This window comes from Arvicanthis niloticus, chromosome 27 (genome assembly GCF_011762505.2).
Source record: "Arvicanthis niloticus isolate mArvNil1 chromosome 27, mArvNil1.pat.X, whole genome shotgun sequence".
In the NCBI taxonomy this organism is placed as follows: Eukaryota; Metazoa; Chordata; class Mammalia; order Rodentia; family Muridae; genus Arvicanthis; species Arvicanthis niloticus.
The window spans coordinates 17,682,127-17,703,215 of NC_133435.1; the positions used below are offsets into that span (position 1 = coordinate 17,682,127).

The 21,089-nt window shown below is 39.7% G+C and overlaps 1 protein-coding gene across 13 annotated transcripts in view; it reads right to left on the reverse strand.

Annotated features, from left to right (window-relative positions):
• Positions 1-1,726: 1,726 nt before the first annotated feature.
• Tcf12 (transcription factor 12) overlaps positions 1,727-21,089 on the reverse strand; it is a 271,626-nt gene continuing 252,263 nt past the window's right edge. For 9 of the 13 annotated variants that reach the window (XM_076926247.1, XM_076926244.1, XM_076926245.1 and 6 more), the window contains 5 exons: positions 16,378-16,492; positions 16,019-16,181; positions 13,914-14,146; positions 7,279-7,432; positions 1,727-4,043 (listed from right to left, as the gene is read on the reverse strand). In XM_076926247.1, coding sequence (XP_076782362.1) covers positions 7,290-7,432; positions 13,914-14,146; positions 16,019-16,181; positions 16,378-16,492 — 654 coding nt within the window. In that variant the 3' untranslated portion in view covers positions 1,727-4,043; positions 7,279-7,289. The remainder of the gene's footprint in view (positions 4,044-7,278; positions 7,433-13,913; positions 14,147-16,018; positions 16,182-16,377; positions 16,493-21,089) is intronic. The other 4 variants (XM_076926250.1, XM_076926246.1, XM_076926249.1 and 1 more) reach the window with 1 other exon arrangement.

A 21,089-nucleotide genomic window follows, 5' to 3' on the forward strand; every position in this document is an offset into this window, starting at 1 on the left:
CACTCCTAGTAAGTCCTTTAATGCTCCTTACTTGTCCCTGGCATCTGCTTCCTGGGAACCCTGACTGAGAGTAGTACCTACCGCACAATGGTACTGGGCAAAGCCTATAGGCTCACTCTACTGGAATATGAATGTTTAAATAATAAATCTTCAGCCCGTGTGGTGCACACGCCTTTAATCCCAGTACTCCAGAGGCAGACGGATCTTTTGGTCAACAATCCAAGTTCCAGGACAGTCAGGGCTACAGAGAGAAGCCCTGTTTTGGAAAAAAAAATCCTCCGCAAACAAACAAACAAACAAACAAACAAACAAACAGAGTCTCCTATAAACCAAGAATGGAAACTGGAAAGCAGTGCTACTGTTTGCTGGAGGACTGCCGAAGAATGTAGGTTCCCACAAATAAAGGCTGCTATCTCCTGGGGTTGTAAGTCACTCCCCACAGTGTGGCCAAAGAGGAATCACCCAGGGACTGGTTGAAACACTATTTATTTTAAAAATATTCATAATTTATTGAGTACTTACTATGTGATAGGAACCACGGTAAGAGCTTCCCATACATTGTTTCATTCAATACTTAAATAATTATTGAACAGATCTCCATTTTCCAGATAGGGAAATGGAATAATTAGATGTTGAGCCTGGGTTTGAATCAACTGACTGATGCTAAAACTAACATCCTTTCGCTAAACACACACACACACACACACACACACACACACACACACACACACACACACCCCTACCTCTTCCATGATATCTAAACAACTGAATATCTAAGGAAGAAAAAAATTCACGAACCAGAGAGAAGTGGGTGAAATACCTATGAAAGTGAGACTAAGTAAAGTTCCTTAGAAGCTGCACAGAGGGAAGAGAACTGAAGGCAGGTAGGGTTTGTAGGAAAGTTTTAAGTCTTGACTAGCTCTAAGTGCCCCTAAACACAGGATCTTTCTGGGCTCCTTCTTACAAACCTGTTAATGAGGTAAGGTGACTAGCTCTATGGATCCCATCTCACTTCAAACATCAACTATTTTCTTCCTGTATGGAGCTTTCAGTTTATCATTTTGTATGAAATCAAACCACTAAATTTATACTTATCAAATTACACAAGAAGCAAGTTAGGCCTCACATAAACATCAGGTTTCAAAATCCATCAGAAGAAGTGATCTGTCAGGATCCCGAGAGGACGCAGCCTCTTCATGCAAAGGAGTTCCAGATGGTCCCTATCTCAGGCTATCCATGAAGTCCTCATAGCAGTCAATGCATGTATGTATGTATACATGCATGCACAGATTTGGTGTTAAAAACAGATGAAAGAGCTTTTACTAATGCTGCCATCTCCCTATTTTGGCAGGTTTGCTTGCTTATTTATTTTTTGGTTGTAGGTAAGAGAAAAGAGACACAAAGAAGCTGTGAGGTGCTTTAAGGGTCCTTCCCCATCATCTTCATTCTTCTCTAGATCTGCAAGAGGAGATGTTCTTTACTACTGACATGGGTTTGTTCGACCTTCAGGAAAAGACTTAAGAGGCCAGTGTCAGTAGAGAGGGCCCGGGTGTGTCATCTTAGCTCGCCCAGCCCCATGTGTCCTGCAGGGCCACCCGTGAAGCACAGTTAGTGCAGACAGGAAAAGCAGTTCCAGCCTTTCTGGGAGGAAGGAGATAGAGAAAAGAAAACAAAATACATTATTCTGTGGGAAACAGGTGTGTAAAAAACTCACTAGTTTACTATGTTAAAAAAAGGATGGCACATTTATTGCTACATAAATGTTATATACATACTGTGTTTTCTGTTACAGCGACAGAAAAAAAAATTTGAACTTCTTGCTGCTGGTTGAAAAGGTTTATCAATAATACCTTGAATTTGACACAGGATACAAATCTGCAATAAACCAACAATGGAAACTGGAGAACAAGATGAAAAGCAGCTCATCTTCAACAATTTGCTCTCACAATACTCCATAGGAACTACACGGTATGCTAGAACCTACTATGCTCTTAAAATGCTATTGTAAATTTCTGATATTAATGAACAGGTTATGGTAAATAACCCTACATTTTCTTTAACTACCTAATATAATAAAATAAAGTAAGAAACTTTTTACTGAAAACTTTTGATTTCAAAAATCTAGAAAGAGTAATATTTAGAATTCAAGAAATTTTCTTACAAGATTATTGTATAAAAGACTAGCTACAGTGAAAAATAAGCCAAATGTTTTTTTCTTTCTATTTTATGAAGGAAAGCTTCTGGGCATACTGCAAAGTCTAATATAGCGAAAAAGACAACAAGCTCTGAAGAAAAGGCCAGGCAGTGGCTTATGTTCACTCACACATCATAGCAACAACTTCTGTTTTAGCTGATTAACACTGAAAGGAAGAACAAGGCCACAGATAGAGTCTGATGTAACTGGAGAACATATACAAATTAAGGTATGCAAATTAAGTCCACTAAGTTCATCAAAGACTGACTTGTTAGAAATCCTGATGGAGGATCTGAAGTGCTGTCTTAATGGTTTTTGTTCTTTCAGATTCTCCGGTGTCTCTAAATTACAGAACGACTTGGGATTTTTCTTCTGTGCAGACTGCCACTGCTACTGGCTCTAAGGAGTTACTTAGCCAAGACCATCGTGCTCAGCATGTTTTTCTCTCCCAGGGCTGCTGTGGTGGAAGACAGATTTCATGGAAGTTTAAAGTGATTACTGTGTCTTAAAAACAACTGTAAAGGATTAGAGACAGAGGGTGCCTTAATGCATAATGCTAAGATGGACTGCCAGGTACAGCTCAGTGCTAATCTGGCTCTTCTTGGGGTAGGGGCAGGTGGTTGGCAGGTGATTAAGTCACTCTCCTGCCCCAGCTCTCCACTGACCAGCCACTCAAAGGACAGAGAAGTAAAGCTAGGATAAGGAAATGTGACCATTGCTCTTGGATTCCGTAGGTAATTAGCCTCAGAGTGGTTGAGTGCATTCATCACACTGCCTGTCCCGGTGACTACTGGGTTTTGTTATGCTCACCATGAAAAGTCATCTTTGTCTTGTACTGACTGCATTTTGTGCTTACTTAATAGCTAACACTTTAAAAGTACTATATTGTGTAGTACTTACTGCTCAGAAAACAAAGCAATTCCTAAAAAGTAGACTCTTCCTTGTAAGTTACATTTCTTGCTATTATAGCTTTACTATGAAACCTAGAAGCCTGAAAAGTCTTAGTGATTATTAGAAATAAAGCAATGTTTATTTGGGGGCAAATCCAGGGGACAAAAACTTCCCCTTTCAAAAATCTTAGCTAGGCTATGGTCACAGATGGTGTCTGCTTATCACCTCAGGGACATGAACAAAGCATACAGGGCTGCAAGGAGGGTTCTGGACTGTGACCATAAACTATGCAGACTCAGATCAAATATAACACCCACAAAGAGAAAATAAAAATGAGTGAAAAAAACAAGAGAGAAATGCTATACCAAGTAATATTTTCCTATTTCATGGAAACGCTATTCATATGGCGAAGGTCGGAGAGGGCAACAAAGGACTCCCTTCCTTTTAAGACACTAACAGGTATGCCGGGAATGCTAAGGGCCAATGGTTGCCACTGCTCTGTGAACAACAGCTTTAACAATGCTGGCATCAGCTGAGTGTGCATCAGCTTCCCACATGAACTTTTCCCTTTATATGTAGACCTCACAGTTCCATAACAATAAATAAAATTTGTAGTTACAATGCATTTGTCAATTCAGTTTAGGCACAAGGCAACTTCCACGTTGAGTGGAGAGATGAGACAGTCTCTGATTGTGCAGAAGCGACACACTGCTTACAGCAGAATGATAATGCTGCAAGCACCTCACGGGCCGACGTTCTCTGATGAGCTTCCTATCCTCACTTCTGATGGAAGTGCTGACCAGTTGCTTTGATCATAGGATTACATATGAGTTTCTTGTTTCAAGTGTTTTGCTTTTTCTTCTCCCTCCTGCCAGGTTTGTGTCTTCAGATAATCTGAGTTGTCCAAATCTTTATGAGGAGAGGTCACCTTCTATCTAGCCTACTGATGACTCTGGAACTGTGGCAGGGAGAAGGGGACAGTTAGTATATTTACATTTGTTTTGTTTTGTTTTTTGTTTTTTTGAGACAGTGTTTTTCTGTGTAGCCATGGCTGTCCTGGAACTCACTCTGGAGACCAGGCTGGCCTCAAACTCAGAAACCCACCTGCCTCTGCCTCCCAAGTGCTGGGATTAAAGGTGCGCACTACCACTGCCCGGCTATATCTTTAGTTATTAAGTATAACAATTACTAGAAATAACACCACTCTCCAAATCCAAGTTGTTGTTCATTATATTAGGTTTGGTTATGCGAGTTCAAGTGATGCTTCAGATCTCCTGATCTGAAAGGCTATGGCCCAAGATCCTCACTGGATGCCTGAAACGTGCACAGTATCTTACTTGCACTATGATTTTTTTCCCTACACATAAATGCTTAGGATAAACTTTACAAGTTGGACGCAGTAAAACATGGGCAACAATAAACAATAAGAGCATATAATATTATTATTATTATTATTATTATTATTATTATTATTATTATTATTGATGTAAGCACATGAGGCGGTTTATTAAATCACAGCTCTGGGCCAGTCCATATCTCCATACCTTACATAGGGGATAGAGGGACTGACCCCTCAGCTCAGGGGTCTAGCGCTTGAGCATATAACATTATAATATAAGTCTATGTTTTCTTTTTGAGACAGGGTCTCACTATGTATCTTTGGCTAGCTTGAAATTTGTTATGAAGACCAGGCTAACTTAGAACTCATAATACCTGCATCTGCCTCAGAGTGCTGGATTAAAAGGATGTGGCACCATGCCCAGCCTCCATTGCAAACTGTTTATGGATTACTGTTGGATCTAAATAACTGGAATCATGGAAAGTGAAACTTCCAAGGAAAGGGACTAGTCTGTAATTGAAAGAGTTTTAGCATGTGTGTACAGGGGACCTTCTGATTAAGACTTTATACATCAGCTTAGTCAGCCAATTATGCAAACTATCATGTTGGGAGCAGGTGAGCTGGCAATGCCTGACCGTGGATTCCACCCGCTGACACTCAGCAGTGTGGTCACAGCGTTCCCTCAATGCTGCACCCAGCCCACCATGTTAGGTAAGTGGTTTACATGCACTTCTCAACAGAAAGTTACGAGATCTTAGCTGCTGGTCCATGGTAGGTTCTCACTAAGTATTATCTACAGAATCTAAGGAATAAATGGACAGTTGTGATGATTGCCTTTAATCCCCATACTCCAGAGGCAGAGACAGGCAGATCTCTGTGAGTCTGAGGCGAATCTGATCTACAGAGCACGTTACAGGACAGCCAGGGTTACATAGAGAAACCCTGTCTCGGGGAGAAGAAAAAAAAAAGAATTTAAGAAATGATCTTATTAGTTCAAACTTTATACATTCACATTTTCCCATTATAACATGTATATTAATAACCCTGAAAATGCCATTACAACTCCTTATAATAGAAATATAATTAGGAAAAATCATACTTACTTTCTTATTAGATGACAGGCAATACTGTTTGGTAACAGTGATACTCTTGGGGACAGAAAACTATTAAAAGTTACTTGGTTTTACATTGGTAGCAAATTGTTGGCTATTTTATATGGTCCCTAAATTATTACTACTATTAGTGCAAGTGCAGAAGCATACTTCCACTGCATGCCTGTGGTGGTCTAAGGACAACCTGCAGGAGTAGGTTTCTCCTTCCACCCTCAGTGCGAATATTTCCACATTATACAGAAAGATCCGGCTAGAGATCTGAGGTAACTAAGAGAGAATGACAGTAGATAGGGAACAAGACAGGCTCTGTCCAGTGTGAAGCTGACTGTAAATTCTTTTCACGGTCTGAGGGAACTCAGCACTCGAGCTCTGTGTGAAGCTGCTTCTCATTACTGCTCTTTTAAAAGCAGTAGCGACTTAAAAAGTCACCTCTGCCCTGAGAAACAGTGGTGTGTCTTTATCTAAAGACACCAACATTTATTTATAAGATGGATACGCTACTTTCCTAGATTGTGTTTTCTATAGAATACAGGGCTTGCCTTTTAGAGAGCGAATGAACAAGCTCTTGCCCGAGGACTCTGTGACTACATGATGACTGCAGGTATCTGTGGGGCAGTGGGTCAGAGTTCCCTCCAGGATGCTGCTGTTACAGTGGTAACTGACCTGTCTTCCTTTCTCCTTTTTTACTGCAGTCTAAACTGATCCTAGTAGTGGTGGCACAAACCAACTCCGTCATGAAAGAGCAGTTTACTTACTAACTGCTCTATTGAATACCACATTTTCACCTCAAAATGAAAAACTACATTTGCTATCATTTCTGCTTCCATCCATTTGCCTTTATCACTTTAAATCTGTTGAAAAATATAAGAAAAATAACTATATAATGCTTAAGGCAGGTTATAAAAATGAAGTTATGGTTGGGAGTGGTGGTGCACGCCTTCAATCCCAGCACTTGGGAGGCAGAGGCAGGCAGATGTCTGAGTTTGAGGCCAGCTTGGTCTACAGAGTGAGTTCTAGGGCCAGAGAGGTTTACATAGTATATCCCTGTCCCCCCCCCCCCCCCCCCAAATCAAACACTCCAAAAATGAAATGATCAATTGTACTCTTAATCCATACTGTTAGTTAAAATGCTAGTTTAAAATATTCAATTATAGTTCACACTGAGAAGCTTCTAAAATATTAACTTTGCAACTAAGCCTTTGTAAGTCAAATGGAGCAGAGAGAGGGCTACTTTGGGTTTATCAATCACCTCACATCTTTACATTTCTCCATCAGTAGGTTCTAGAATGTGTTCAGTCATGACTAGAAAAGCATAGCAATTTCCCAATCTCCATTCACTGATCCAGGTGATGAGTACAGTAATGGTCTGCAGAGAAGAGCCAGACCCAGTACTTATGACCAGAACAATGTGGAGCAAGGGTGGGAAGAGGGACAGGTTGAGAAAGGAGTCGCTGTGACACATCTTCTTGGAGCATGAGCACACATGCTGACTTAGACCTGGCACTCTTTTATGAGCCACAAGATTTTCAAAAGATGTAAACAGTAATGTGGTCTAAAACGACACTGGCTGTGATAAGACAACAGGAAGGCCCACAGATCGCTGTATTCCAAATTAAATACCTTCACCAAATTAGCTGTGGCCTTTACAACCACCAGGGCCTGCCACAGAGAGCCGCTCTGCAGTTCTAACTACTGTAAAATAAAGTGGTATCCTTGCACTTCCTTCTCAGACCCATACTCACCTGGCTGATGTTTACAGATGACCCATAGGGTTGGTAGTCTCACTAAGCCCAGGATGGGTTCCTGGCAACGTGGTGGGCGGCTCTGCTGACGCAGCAGAGACTTTTTCTTCTTCTCTTCTCTTAAGGCAGGCTGCTTTGGGGTTAAGGTTCCTCTCTACAGCAGAAGGAGAGAACTGGCATCATTATGTAAAAAGGCAAACCAAGGGACTGGGGCTGGGGGTCTGGCAAGTGGCAGTGAGACTGGATCTCTAGGCGTGATTGGTGTCTGTTAACAAGGCTAGCCTCTAACTTGTGGATATCTTCCTGCCTAGGCCCCTAAAGCAGGCTAAAGACTGTTAGGTCTTAAGCTCAACATACTTCTGTTGTTCTTTCTGTGAGGAAACTTCATTTTTTATATTGAATCTAATTTACAGAGGCAGCCTTGCTATGCTCACACTAAAACTTTAGTATTAAATGAGATCCAGAATTCTTAGTAACTACTTTGTATTTTCTCTATTTTTGATTATTATTTAGTCTCTTAGGGTTTAATTTGTTTGAAATTAACATGTTAATGTAGGCAAGTGCTATTATTTGTCAATCAAGTTCTCCTTAGAGTCCTGCTATGACAGAGTACACTGAATTGATATGAAGGCCTGATTCCTAGAAAGACATCTGTTCTGTACCTCAAATTTACCAGTTCAGAAAACTATTCCTTTATAGGAGTCACATGAATGCAAGGGAGGCAGATGACTATGGCATTCCTTCCTTTCCTATTCTGATATAGCATATGCTTATAGCATAAACAAAAATTACGTAAGAAACTGTCATAAGCGAGATACCTATGCTTACTCTTTCTTTCTTTCTTTCTTTCTTTCTTTCTTTCTTTCTTTCTTTCTTTCTTCTTTCTTTCTCTTTCTTTCTTTCTTTCTTTCTTTCTTTCTTTCTTTCTTTCTTTCTTTCTTTCTTTCTTTCTTTCTAACCTAGAATACTATGACAGAGTTCTTTCTGTGATTGTGGTATAGCAAGGAAGGTGCTAAAACTTTGTATAGAAGACAGCCAAGCTGTGATGTGTGATGCACATGTATATCTCTGAGAAGTCATAAGAACAGGGCTACCGTAAGAATGAACAGGTGGGACTGGACAGTTAGCTCAGTAGTAAAAGCACTGGTTGATCTCCTTGAGGCCCAGAGTTCAAACCTCAGCACCCACATGATGGCTCAAAATTGTCTGTAACTGTAGACGCATGTAATCTGATGCCCCTTTTGGTGTATAGATATAAATGCAGACAAAGACTCATACATAAAACACATTATCTTTAGAAATGGAAAAGCAAGCATAGGTATCTTGCTTATGACAGTTTCTTAGATAATTTTTGTTTCTGTTATAAGCATATACTATAGGGAGTCAAGTGCCATATACATCAATTTATAAAGGGGTCATTTAAAACTAACCTGTAATGAATATATTCATAGAAATTGCATTTTTTTTTCTGAGACTGGGACTCACTATGTAGTCCTGCTGTCCTGGAACTCACTCTGTAGACCTGGCTGGCCTCCAACTCAGAGATCTGCCTGTCTCTGCCTCCTGAGTGCTGGGATTAAAGGTGTGCACCACTAAGTCCAGCAGATACTGCATTTTAAAAATGCCCTACTTTTTAGAAATGGGTGCTTGGCTCAATGGTCATAGCATAGCTTTCTTTGTTAATGTTTCCCCTTCTAAGGAAGGTAAGTTATTTTAATGTGTATATTTTAGAGCCTACCTGCAGTCTACATCTTAGTTATAAAAGTAAAAATGGCTTTATTATGGTAAACACAGTTGGCTCTATGAACTCCAAATGATACAGAATGATACAATATCAGTTTACATTCTGCTACTCTAAGACACAGCATTTAATAAAAATGCATAAAACCTATACAATTATGAGGAGAACCAATGAAAGAGGAAAAGTACTTTAAGGATTCCTAGTAAGTACAAATGGTATATTTGTCATTTAGATGAAAAATATCAACATGAGGCTGGAAAGAGGGCTAAGCGGTTAGTAGTATATACTGTTTTTGCAGAATGGCTTATAACCACAATAACTCCAAAGCTGGGGGATCCAATGTCTCCGGCCTCCTTGGGCATTGGCACTCACATGCACATACCCATATATATATAATTAAAAATAAATTTTTAAAAGACAACAATGGCTTTCTTTCCACTTTTTGTGGTTCTGGGATGAACTCTTATCCATGCTCAGATTGTACTTTAGCACTCAGATGCAAACATAACCCAAGTGCTGGTTTCTCAACAGGAAACTGTCTCTGCCTAAGAGGAGGAGCTTGTCTTTTGATAGGCATCATGGAATTGTTGAGACAATGGTCTCATGACCAGAGACTAAGGGTAAATCAGAACGTCAACTAAGAGAACAAAGAGAGACTTGAAGGTTTTCAAAAGGGAACAGTCTCTTATTTTTCTTTTAGTGGACCACTGCTCTGAGCTAACTATGACTCGTTTCATAATAAGACCTAGGGGGCATAATATAATAGTTGAGAAGAACCAGAGCCTCCAGCTTGACATGTTAGGCAAGTTCTTATAGAGTCTGAGAGTCAGACAAAGAATAGTTAGGACTGGAAGAAAGAGACTATGCTAGCAGACTCTACTTAAAGTATGCAGCAGCAGCAGCAGCAGCAGCAGCAACTCCAAAGGCCTATGTTACTCTCTTATATACTTGATGTGAATGAGCAGCCCTGGCCAATGTATTACATGGCCAGGAAGGTCTGATACAAATCGAAGTGAAACCAGATTCCTATATTTTCATCAAGAGTTTTATCTACTGAATTTTTGGCTAACTCAATAGTCACTTCTTTACATTACTAGGGCAAAGCAATTATCTATGCTATTATGACTCCATGAGATACATGCGGAGACAAGAATTTTTAGTAATAGTTTCCTTATATAGCTGTTCTTGTAGTTAACAGCTGACTTTTTTTCCTCCATTTTTATTAATGAAATCAAAATCCTACACAGTGTTGTAACACACCAACAAAAATGCCTATCAGTATGTTTTCTCATGATGATACTCTTTATCCTCAGGTCTTAAAAATATTTATTTATTGTCTATGTGCATACAGGTATGAACATGTGTCCCATAGTGGGCATATGGATGCCAGAGGACAATTTACAGGAGTTGGTTTTCTTCTTTAACCATGGAGGTACCTTCAGGAATCAAACTCAAGTTGCCAGGCTTAGTAGCTCATGCTTTTAACAGTTAAGCTATCCTGCTGGTTCTACCATCAGGTCACTTTTTTTTTTTTTTTTTTTTTTTTTTTTTTGGTTTTTCGAGACAGGGTTTCTCTGTGTAGCCCTGGCTGTCCTGGAACTCACTCTGTAGACCAGGCTGGCCTCGAACTCAGAAATCCACCTGCCTCTGCCTCCCAAGTGCTGGGATTAAAGGCGTGCGCCACCACCGCCAGGCCAGGTCACTTTTAAACCATTCTTTCTAGCGTAATGTTAAATCCTAACCTTGAGACACATGTGAGACTTAGAATAAGCTTGCCAGTTACCACTGCTGTCCCTTTGCATTAATGCCATTTTAATGGAAAACAGAAAGAGTGGAATATTATCAATACACACACTCTATCTGCCATGTTTGATCATTTCCTTGCAAATCAATATCCTGGGGTTGGGATACATATTTAAAAGAAGACTTCAGATGATTTTGGTATCAACCAGACCTAAACCCACCATTACTCTCCATTTTCCTCCACTCTTACCTAAACAGTGAGCTGAATGAGCTGATGTGTAAATGAGTGTGGGAGGAAGAAGTGTTTGATCACCTACTGAATCTGTGTAAGATGAGAATACAAACTTGAAGACCACAGTGAAATCTGCTAGGAATAGAATTGGCCAGGCTACTGTCAACAATTACAGTGACAAAAGAAATGCATAAATGGCAATGGCAGAGATTAGATGGGGCTTTGTATAATGAATAACAAAGCACAAAAAGAGATCTGGGAGAACCCCAGGATGACTGCTAGCCCTAAGTCTGTCTGCCTTAGGAGGCTACAGGTTGGGGTTGGTCAGATACTAACCCAGGTAAACAAAGTATGTCTTTACAGAAACTGCTGGCTCAGGACTGCAGGTGTGCCAAATCTTCCTAAATGAACATGTTATCAAACATCCCAACTTCTGCAGATACAGTCTAGGCAAATATAACCAAGCTTAGAAGACACTGCCAAGGACGAGGCACAGGCACTGAGAGCTGATGAGATATGGGGAAGAGGGCATCTGAATGTTTTTCAAGGAGTTGTAAGATAAAGGCTCTGTGAACCCCTGACACAATTAATGATATTTTGCTATGCTGAGACAGGAGCTGAGCATAACTGTCTTGAGAGTTTTCATCCATCAGCTGATGGAAACAGATGCAGAGATGCACAGCTAAATGAGGCAGAGCTCGGGAGTCTTGTGGAAGAATGGAGGGAAGGAATGAGGCAGCTGGAGTGGTCAAGGACACTACAAGGAGACCTACAAAGACAACTAACCTGGGCCCATGAGGGTGGAGACTGAACCACCATACAAAGAGGATGTATGGGCTGGACCTAGTGCCCTTACACATATGTAACAAATGTGCAACTTGTTCTTCAAATAGGTTCCCGAACAATTGGAGCAGGGACTGTCTGACTCTGTTGTGGCCTTTGGATTCCTTTCCCATAGCTGGGCTGCCTTGTGTGGCCTCAGTGGGAGAGGATGAGCTTAGTCCTACTAAGACTTGATATACCAGAGTGGGTAGGTACCCATGGAATGCCTCTCCTTCTTTGAGGAAAAGGGGAGGGGGAAACAGGGAGAAGGGTGTAAGGTTGGGCCTGGGAGGAGAGGAGGGAGGCTTCGATCAGGTTGTCAAGTGAATGAATCAACAATTAATGGAGAAAAAAAAGATAAAGGCTCTGGACTTCAGGCTAAATAGTCTGAAAATGGAAGAAAAGGCCTTCCTGGCATTAAAGCAATCCTTAGGACAGTTGGAGTTCAGTGTGTCTGAAGTTCACTCATCTCTAATCAGTAAAGAACTTCTTAGACTTAGACAGCTCATAACATGTGAAAAAGTTGAAACTACACTCCTAACATTCTGAGGTAGTTTAGTAGGTGGACAAGCCTGGATGTCCTCTCAGACTTGATTTTTCTGCTCCAGGTACCTGCAGAGGATTGCTGCAAAGTCAAACATTACAAATGAACAAAGTTCATCTGTGAAATAAAAAGCTCCTCTTTTCAAATAATGCAACATTTCTCATTTCAATAACTTGCAGCTGAGGCTAGGTATCTCCACTCTCAAAAGTTTAAAAAACACAACCTTGCCTTCTAGCTCTAATGCATGGCAGAAATGAAAAGATGCTACCCAAGAATAAGTTCTGGTGCCTTTGTCGATCACTCAGACGTCTATGCAGACAGAGAAGGTGGCGGTAACAGTAAACTGCTAGTCAAATCAGAGTGTAACATAGGCTGGGCTGAAAAGAGAAGAACACGCCCAGGACTTCCTCACAGGTGCCCTGTTGTCTTCAGAGTGGGGCCATGTGTTCACTCAGACACAGTTCAAGAAGGGGGTGTGTATGAATGACACTGGTTGGTGAAGGAAGGACAATGTTCATGTCAAGTGAGCAGCAACCAGCCCCTGTGTGTCTCAGGAGAGGCTGGAATCTGTAAAATCGTTCTCTATCACTTCCAGGGTTTTGAACGAGATGAGAACACAAGTGATTTTAGGCGCAGGATGACTATGCACGATTCCCACACATCAAACATACTGGACAGATACAGAAATGACTTTCCAGCTAATGGCAATGACGTAGCCTTTAAGCATTTACCTACCCTACTCGGTTTGTCTACCCAATACAGACATTTAGATAATCTAACACAACAGGAGAGAGTCGCTCACAAGCATAGAGACTTGTGGCTCAAAGCCACCTTTATTAATTCCTTGCAAAAGGGTTACAGATGAAACATGTGGAGGACTGCTGAGACACAAGCTAGAGGGTGGAAGCTCAAGTGCAGAGGTCTCCACTGTGTGATAACTGCCCAGCACAGAAGAGACACTGTGACAAACACATACTAAACAAATAAAGTGTAAAGTTTTTTCGGGATCCCCTCAGACTTTATCAAGTAGCAAACAGGATAGTTGCCTCAGTTGATAGTATGAGCTTGTTCAAACCATACGTATGTGACAAATGGGCATGTCCAAGAAGTTTATAGCATTTCTAATAGAGATCAATAAAGTAGCCCTGAGACCTCTTGACACGGGTATAAAGGACACAGATGTGATAAAGACAGGGAGGAGCCATGCTTACTTATCCTACTAACCAGCAGCATTTATAGAAGCCCCAGGGTAAAGCACATGGGGAAAACCTAGTGCCTAGAAGGAGGGAGTACAACACAGTGCAGCGAGGAGGGCAGGTGTAGGCAACAGGAGCAGACCGGGGGTGGGTGGGGGCTGCAAACTGCCAGCAGGCTAATGCTGCTCATTCTGCCACATGTCCCAGGATTGGTCTCTGTGGGTTTGTGGGAAGCTCTTAGTTTGTACATACTGAGTCTCAGAACTACAGGGAGAGTTGGATCTGGATGACACAGACATACTCAAAAAGCAAAGCACAGTTAACAAATGTTTGTCGGTCTCTGCTGGACTGACTTACCTCTGACTTGCTGTTCTAGACTAAGGATGACTGCCACAGCCTGATGAAGAATGAGAAGTTTTGTCTGAGGTTTTTCACTCTTCAGATGAAGCTGACACATTCGGCCAAGCTCCTTGAATGCCTCGTTAATATCCCGAACACGCAGGCGCTCTCTGGCATTGTTAGCCATCCGCCTTTCCTTCTCCCTTTCGATTTTCTGTTCTGGATTCAGATCCTCATCTTCATTGGTACTGCTAGAAAAGAGTAGCAACAGTGTTTTTGAGCTTCCCTATAGATATACCGATTGTGCCATATTAGAAATTATAATGGTGAAATGGAAACTGTAATCCCTACTAGACAGGACCAACAGTTGTACTTATGGGACTGGATATTCCTTTCCTTTCTTCAATGTACCTGAGTTAAGCTGTACAACACGTATTTTAATACATTTTTATCACATATTTTAGCATAAAGGACTCTCCAAGAAAGCAAATTATTTGTAAATAAGAAACAAAGCTAAATTCTACCAACTTGTTATTCAGACTGGATCTGAAACTGAGCAGTCACAGGACCATTCAACACGTACTTCCAGGTCCCACCCTTAGTCTGCAGAGTCAGAAGCTGCGTCAGCAGCCCACTGATTCAAATGTCCTGAGTGCTAAGGTCCTGTCCTGGAGCATGAGCAGATCGTGCCTGCTTAGAAACACTCTGGAAGTTATCTGTCACACAAAGGACAGAAGACAAGACTTGGAAGTTACCTGTCACACAAAGGACAGAAGACAAGACACAGAGAGTCTCAAAATATAGGTAACTATGATGACAAAAACAAAACAAAACAAAACAAAAAAAAAACCCCTGGAGAATTGGAATAAAAAATATTTTTGAAGGACAGACTGACTTATGTATTATCTCTGGCTACTTGGTACTGCACCAGTAGAATTGAGTAACTGTGAAAGAGACATGAAACTGTAAGTGTCTATGTTCTGCCTCTTTACAGCACAACAGTCTGTTGACTTCTAATGGACATGGAGAGAGGGATGCAAATTATCTGTTAAAATTTGTTCAGAATAATAAAACGATGAGCTAGGTTGCCTGGAAGAAGTGGTCTCAGAATTCCCTGACTGAATTTACTCTCTCATTTACATTCTTCATGTGAGTAAGACGCATTACTAAATCCACAGTCCTGGCAAGATTCATTTTTCTCAAGAGAGACATTTAGGCGTTGGAAGCTATGAGAATGTCAAAGGCAACGATGCTCTTTGCTAGGTGTGTAAATGGAAGAAAGGATCACAGACGGCTTCTGTTGGCTCTATCACTGTCGTCCCCTTTGCATTGTAATCTAGCACACGAAATGGGTATTTTAAATACCATTAGCTGTATGTGCTAGATACATAATCGATGAATGATTCATAAGCCATAAAATAGGATGCATTTAAAAACATTACGTCATGCTGGGCTTGGCTGATCATGTCTATAATCCCAGCACTTAGAAGACTGAGGCAGGGGGATCATGAGTTCAAGACCAGCTTAGTTATAATGTCTGAAAAACAATACTACAGACATATGTGCACAAACAAAATCACCTAATTTTAATGTAAAACTAAAAAAAAAAAATCTGAAGAAAGATATACAAATTATTAGAAATTAATGTCCAAATTCATGCTTGGAAGATAATCACGTTCAATTTCTAGAAAATTCTTCCTAAGAATATCACTTTATCTGAAATACTTTCTTTTTTATATTTTTCTCAAATTACTGCTGAAACCAGAGAATAGCAAATCATTATGAAGGATCAAAAGGTAAATTTCCTGTTTTGTGAGACAAATGGCAACTACTCAAATCAGTCAATGTAAAGCAAATCCAGCCACAGATGACGTGAAACCAAAGCATATGGTGGTTTCTAATAATAACACATAATAAGCAACAGGCTGGTGCTTGCATGAACCACACTAGATTTTGCCATATACTTAGTTCTTTAACAGATCAAATATTTATTGGCAAATACAACAACAGTTTAACCTGTCCTCTCATTGTCTGTTTTATAAACTATGAACAACTAAAACATAACAGGCAGTGCTTCTTCCGGGAAAACATGTGAGCTCTAAGGGCTGGACACTAACACATACCTTGTTCTGCCTCTAGATGAAACCTTGATGTCTTTCTGGGAGGACTCATCATCTGATTTCATGTCATCTGATGAAGGAGGTTCATGAAGGTTTTCATCTTTTTCTTTGTTTTCAGTCTTGATTTCTGTCGGAACAACGTTTCCAGACTGATTTTGTACGCCACCTACCAAAGAGGCACAGGAAACATAAAACATAAGAGTAGACCCATGTATCAATCAAGATGGTTCAAAGCTTTCTAGAAGGTAAATTCCTTTCAGGGTTATGCTGTAAGAAACTTTCTAGAGGCAAGGGAAAGTCCATTATGTAGAGCCAGAAAGACCTTCACAGAAACTAGTGGTCAAAAATGACAAAACAGTCACCTCTGAAATTTTCTGGTGTTTTATGGTTCAGTTCTGTGTTTGAGGCAGCAACAGTACTAGACAGGACCGGATGATTGCCATTGAGACTGACCGAATCTTCCCGATGAGGTCCGACCTAAAGTGAAAATAATCAGAAAAAAATCAACAGTGGCCAATTTTTTAAAATGTAATTTTATTGTGATAGGCCAGCTGTCAGGCTGATCCTGAAATCCTTAACTCAAGTGACTCTCCTACCTCAGTCTTCTGAATAGCTAGAATTACTTCTGAATAGCCAGGATTACAGGCATGCACTATTTCATTTGGTTTTATATAAGCCTTATACAGGAATTTATAGAGAGAACACAGTACTATTCATCTGAATTTAACAACTCTTTTTTGGGGTCACTTTTTCTAAATTTCGGTGAACATTTCAAAATGCTTGACAGAAGTAAAATATTTGAATCCAAATGTTATTTAAAAAATAAGTTTCAAAATTTGTATTCCATAGACTGTAGTTAGGAAAAGCCAAAAGGGCTGGCTACCAGTGAATTCCACACTCTAGCTGCTACACTACCAGAGGGCTTTAAAAAGCTATTACAGATAAACTGCAAGGCGCAGCATTAGAGGGCCCCATAGACTCAGAAACCTCCTGTGCATACCTGCTCCTGTGCTAAGTAAAAGAGCCTACACTGAAGGCAGTAATGGTATTCATCTAACTGCATCTTCCCACATACACAGCATCTTATTTTTCCTCCCTCTCGCCTGCAACGCAAACCTAAAGCAAACCAAAGGCTTTATATCCCTGGGCAAGAAAATCTCCATATTTATTCTTAAGCTTCAAACAAACAGGCTATATCTGACCCAAACGAGAAAAATAAAGCACACCAAACACCAACCGTTAAGATACTGCACTATTTTAAGAGAAACATGTTACAAATAAAGCTTTTTCCTAGAACAGTAGCAGACTTGTCAACTAGAATATTAAGCTTTAATTAAATAGTTTACTGCCTGGATTATATAGAACTACTGTTTTTCAACAGATCCTAGCCTTATCAAGTTACCACGCATTGAATACCTCAAGTAATTAGTATAGCTTTTATATTTTATGACTGGATTTTACCCTAAGATGTATAAATATCTTTGTGTAGATTTATCCTTTGTTTTCCTGTGAGCTTAATAAAAGAACCTAAGGCAGAATTTCAGGCCATTGGGTCATTTGGCAATGGGTCTAATTAGAATGTATTAGATAGATATCCACTACACTTTTAAAGAAATTCTTGTTCTCTAATCTTTATCCTTATCTTTAATGTTCTCCATAGCTACTTTCAAAATTACCTGAGGATTAGTCACGCTGAGAGTTACTCTATCACCGTTCCCTTTGGATAGTCAAGACTGTACTGTCCCCTCCCCCAATATGTAAATTTCATCATGCATTGAAATCATATATTAAAGCAGAGAGGGCCACAGAAATGATGCAGACTTTCAACCTCTTCCCACCTTTGAAAATTCTGGACTTTAGGTTCCCTGTCCCTATGAAAGACTCTAGAAAAACCTGAAGGACTTTAATAGTGAAAAAAGAGTATTAAAGGAGGAACTTTCAATTGTGTCATGGGACCTCTGTCATAAAGACATCCTGGTCAAGTCTGTCCTTAACACTTATTAGTGCCTTCTCCCTACTGACTACTGAGTAGCCTAAGAGTAGAGGAAGGCTGCTTGGAAATCTTATTCTGGGGGCTGATGAGATGGTCAGGGTACAAGTTCTTGCCACAAAAGCCTGAGGACACACGTGATCAGCTCCCCAGCACCCACACAAAGGCTGGGTGCTATGACAGCAGCTTGTACTCTCAGTGGAAGACAGAGAGAGGCAGAAGGTCCCCAGAGGAAGATAGCTACCTAGAGTAGCTTGATTGGTAAGGTTTGAGATCAAGTGAGAGACCCTGCCTCAATACACACACACACACACACACACACACACACACACACACACACACGCACGCTAGGCAGGAAGACACCAGATGTTAATGTCTAGCTTACACACACAGACACACACACACAAATACAGATAAAATAAATCCCATTTTACAGAAAGATACGAGCTAAATATAATATATACATGCTAATTTGAAGTGTGGCCTATTTTAAAGGTGAAATACTATAGTCTATAAAAACAGTGGCTCAGGCAACCTCTATGAAATAGAGCAGAAGCTGAACTTTCTGTAAGTTTGTATACTTAAAACTTCTCAGGATTTTGATAAGAGATGATAGCTTTTTAAAATCTTTTAATAAGATGTATGTATGTATGTATGTATGTATGTATGTATGTATGTATGTATATGAGCACGATGTCACTGACACACCAGAGGAGTGCAATGGATCCCATTACAGATGGTTGTGAGCCACCACGTGGTTGCTGGGAATTGAACTCATGAACTCTGGAAGAGCAGTTAGTGTTCTTAACCACTGAGCTCCACTAACTTCTCCAGTCCCAATAACTTCTGTTTTTAACTAATATTCTAAATTACAACAAAAACAAAGGAAATGGCCTTATAAACTTTAAAGTATACAACTATTCACTCTGAATTACACAAGTGAAACCCAGGAGGAGCAGTAACTGCTGAATTCTGTTCAGAGACAATGTTTATCTGCTGAATTTCCATTTCCTCTTATTTTAATAGCACCATTAAAACAAAACAAAACCACAAATCTTTTTGTACCTTAAAAAATACGAGCGTATTCTACTGACCCTCTTCCTGAGAAGAGACTGCAGCAAAGGGTCACTACCTTTCATAAATGCCAGCCAGCGTCTTTGCCTCAATGGAGCAGTCCAAGTTATCTTCTTACAGGACTCAAATTACTGGGCTCCAAAAAAATGTCAACTGGCATATGTAATAAAAATATAAACCTTTTACAAATGGTCTCAGACTAGCAGACACTTAAGTCAGGCGTTTCCCATGTTAATGCAGCCAGTAGAACCCTTTTCTAGGTAACTTGATTCCCTCTGCAAATGGCCCTCATCTATTTTCTGAAGAATCTGACTTCTACAGCTTTTATGGTTCTCTTTAACCCTTGCCCACCCTGGCTCTCATATCCTTCCTTTAATCTGTGGCTTCACATCAATATGGCTGTCTACATGAACAACAGGTGTATAAACAGTTCTCTGTCTGCAACCAGAGCCTGTAGGCCAGCCAGATAGGACTGTTTGTTAATTAAGTTGAACTTAATTGTTCAACTCGTTAGCATACAGCTGACAGGCTGCTACTGTAGGAGGAGTAGCAGGAAGGCCTGATATGTTCTAAATTTTAACTTCTATAAGAACCTCATTTCAGAATAAAAGATCCAACCCACTAAATGAACCTGCACAATCTGTTTACAGTAAGTTATTCTGTGGAATAACTTACAAGTAACTTCTTTTCATTTAATCTGGCCAATGACTTTAGTACTCATAACAGAAAAATGTTAAATCTAATTAGTTGATGAATTAGAGAACACACTTCAAACTTCTTAATATAAAGTTCTGATTCTGTTCTAACAAATTGTTCATTTGTACTATTTGCTGATTGTTTTAATTTAGGTGTTATTAATATATAGACTGATAAAATGATTTCTCTATATACACTGTTTAAAAGTGTTCTGCTGGCTTAATCCATTTGTTGTTTCCTTAATCCTTATATTTCCTTAAGTGTATAACCTCTATTATTTTAAGAAAAAATTCAAAGTATTTTTAAATTTAGAAACATTATCTAAACTCTTAAAAATTATTTAAAAGTGAACTTAATGAAAACAAAAAATTTAGAGGTTTCCATTTAGGGAAAAATGAATTGAAACAATGGGGGGTGGCTATAAGTATGATACTTGTATTCAGTTGAAATTGAGACACACAGTTCCTATAGTATGGAAACTCATGCTAGAATTAACTGCTGCCCCAAAGAAAGAATAAGAATATTTAAAATTAGGAGGGCTGAAAAGATGTTCACTTGGCCTTGCAAATGTGAAGACCTGAGGTTAGATCCCTAGAATATACATATAATTCTACTGATAAAGAGACCTATATGGTGAAGTTTCACAGCAATGAAAGACCTTGTCTCAAACAAAAGGTAATGATTAAAGAGTGTGCACACGGTGGTGCGCGGCTTTAAGTCCAGCACGTGGGAGACAGAGACAGGTGAATCTCTTGAGTTCCAGGCCAGCCTGGTCCACAGAGTGAGTTCTAGGCCAGTCAAGGCTATATAAAAAAACCCTGTCTTGAAAAATCAAAACCAATTAACTGACTCCAAGGTTGTTCTTTGACATATACATATATAAAAAATGAATGTGCAAATATGTGCAGCCAATTTGCCCCACATAAAGATTTCTATTTTAATTGACAAAAGGCCAAGAAAACTAAGAATAAAATATTATTCCATTTCCTTGACTTCAAAACTCTCAAGAGGTACCAAAAAAAAAAAAAAAAAAAAAAAAAAAAGAAAGAAAGAAAAAAGAAAAAAGAAAAAAAGAAAAGAAAAATGTCTGTATTATATGTCCACAAGTCTTGTAACAATGACAGTAAGAGAACCATGGAGAGAGTTCATTTTGTACCATTAATAAAGACCTTTGAAGAATTTACAAAACATTGTTTCTTAATACTGCACACTGTAGTACACATTTATAAGTTAGAGGACAACTTTGTTAAGTCATTTCTCTCCTTTCATTTTTGAACTCAGTTTTCCAGATTATGCTGTCTAGTGACAACTGTC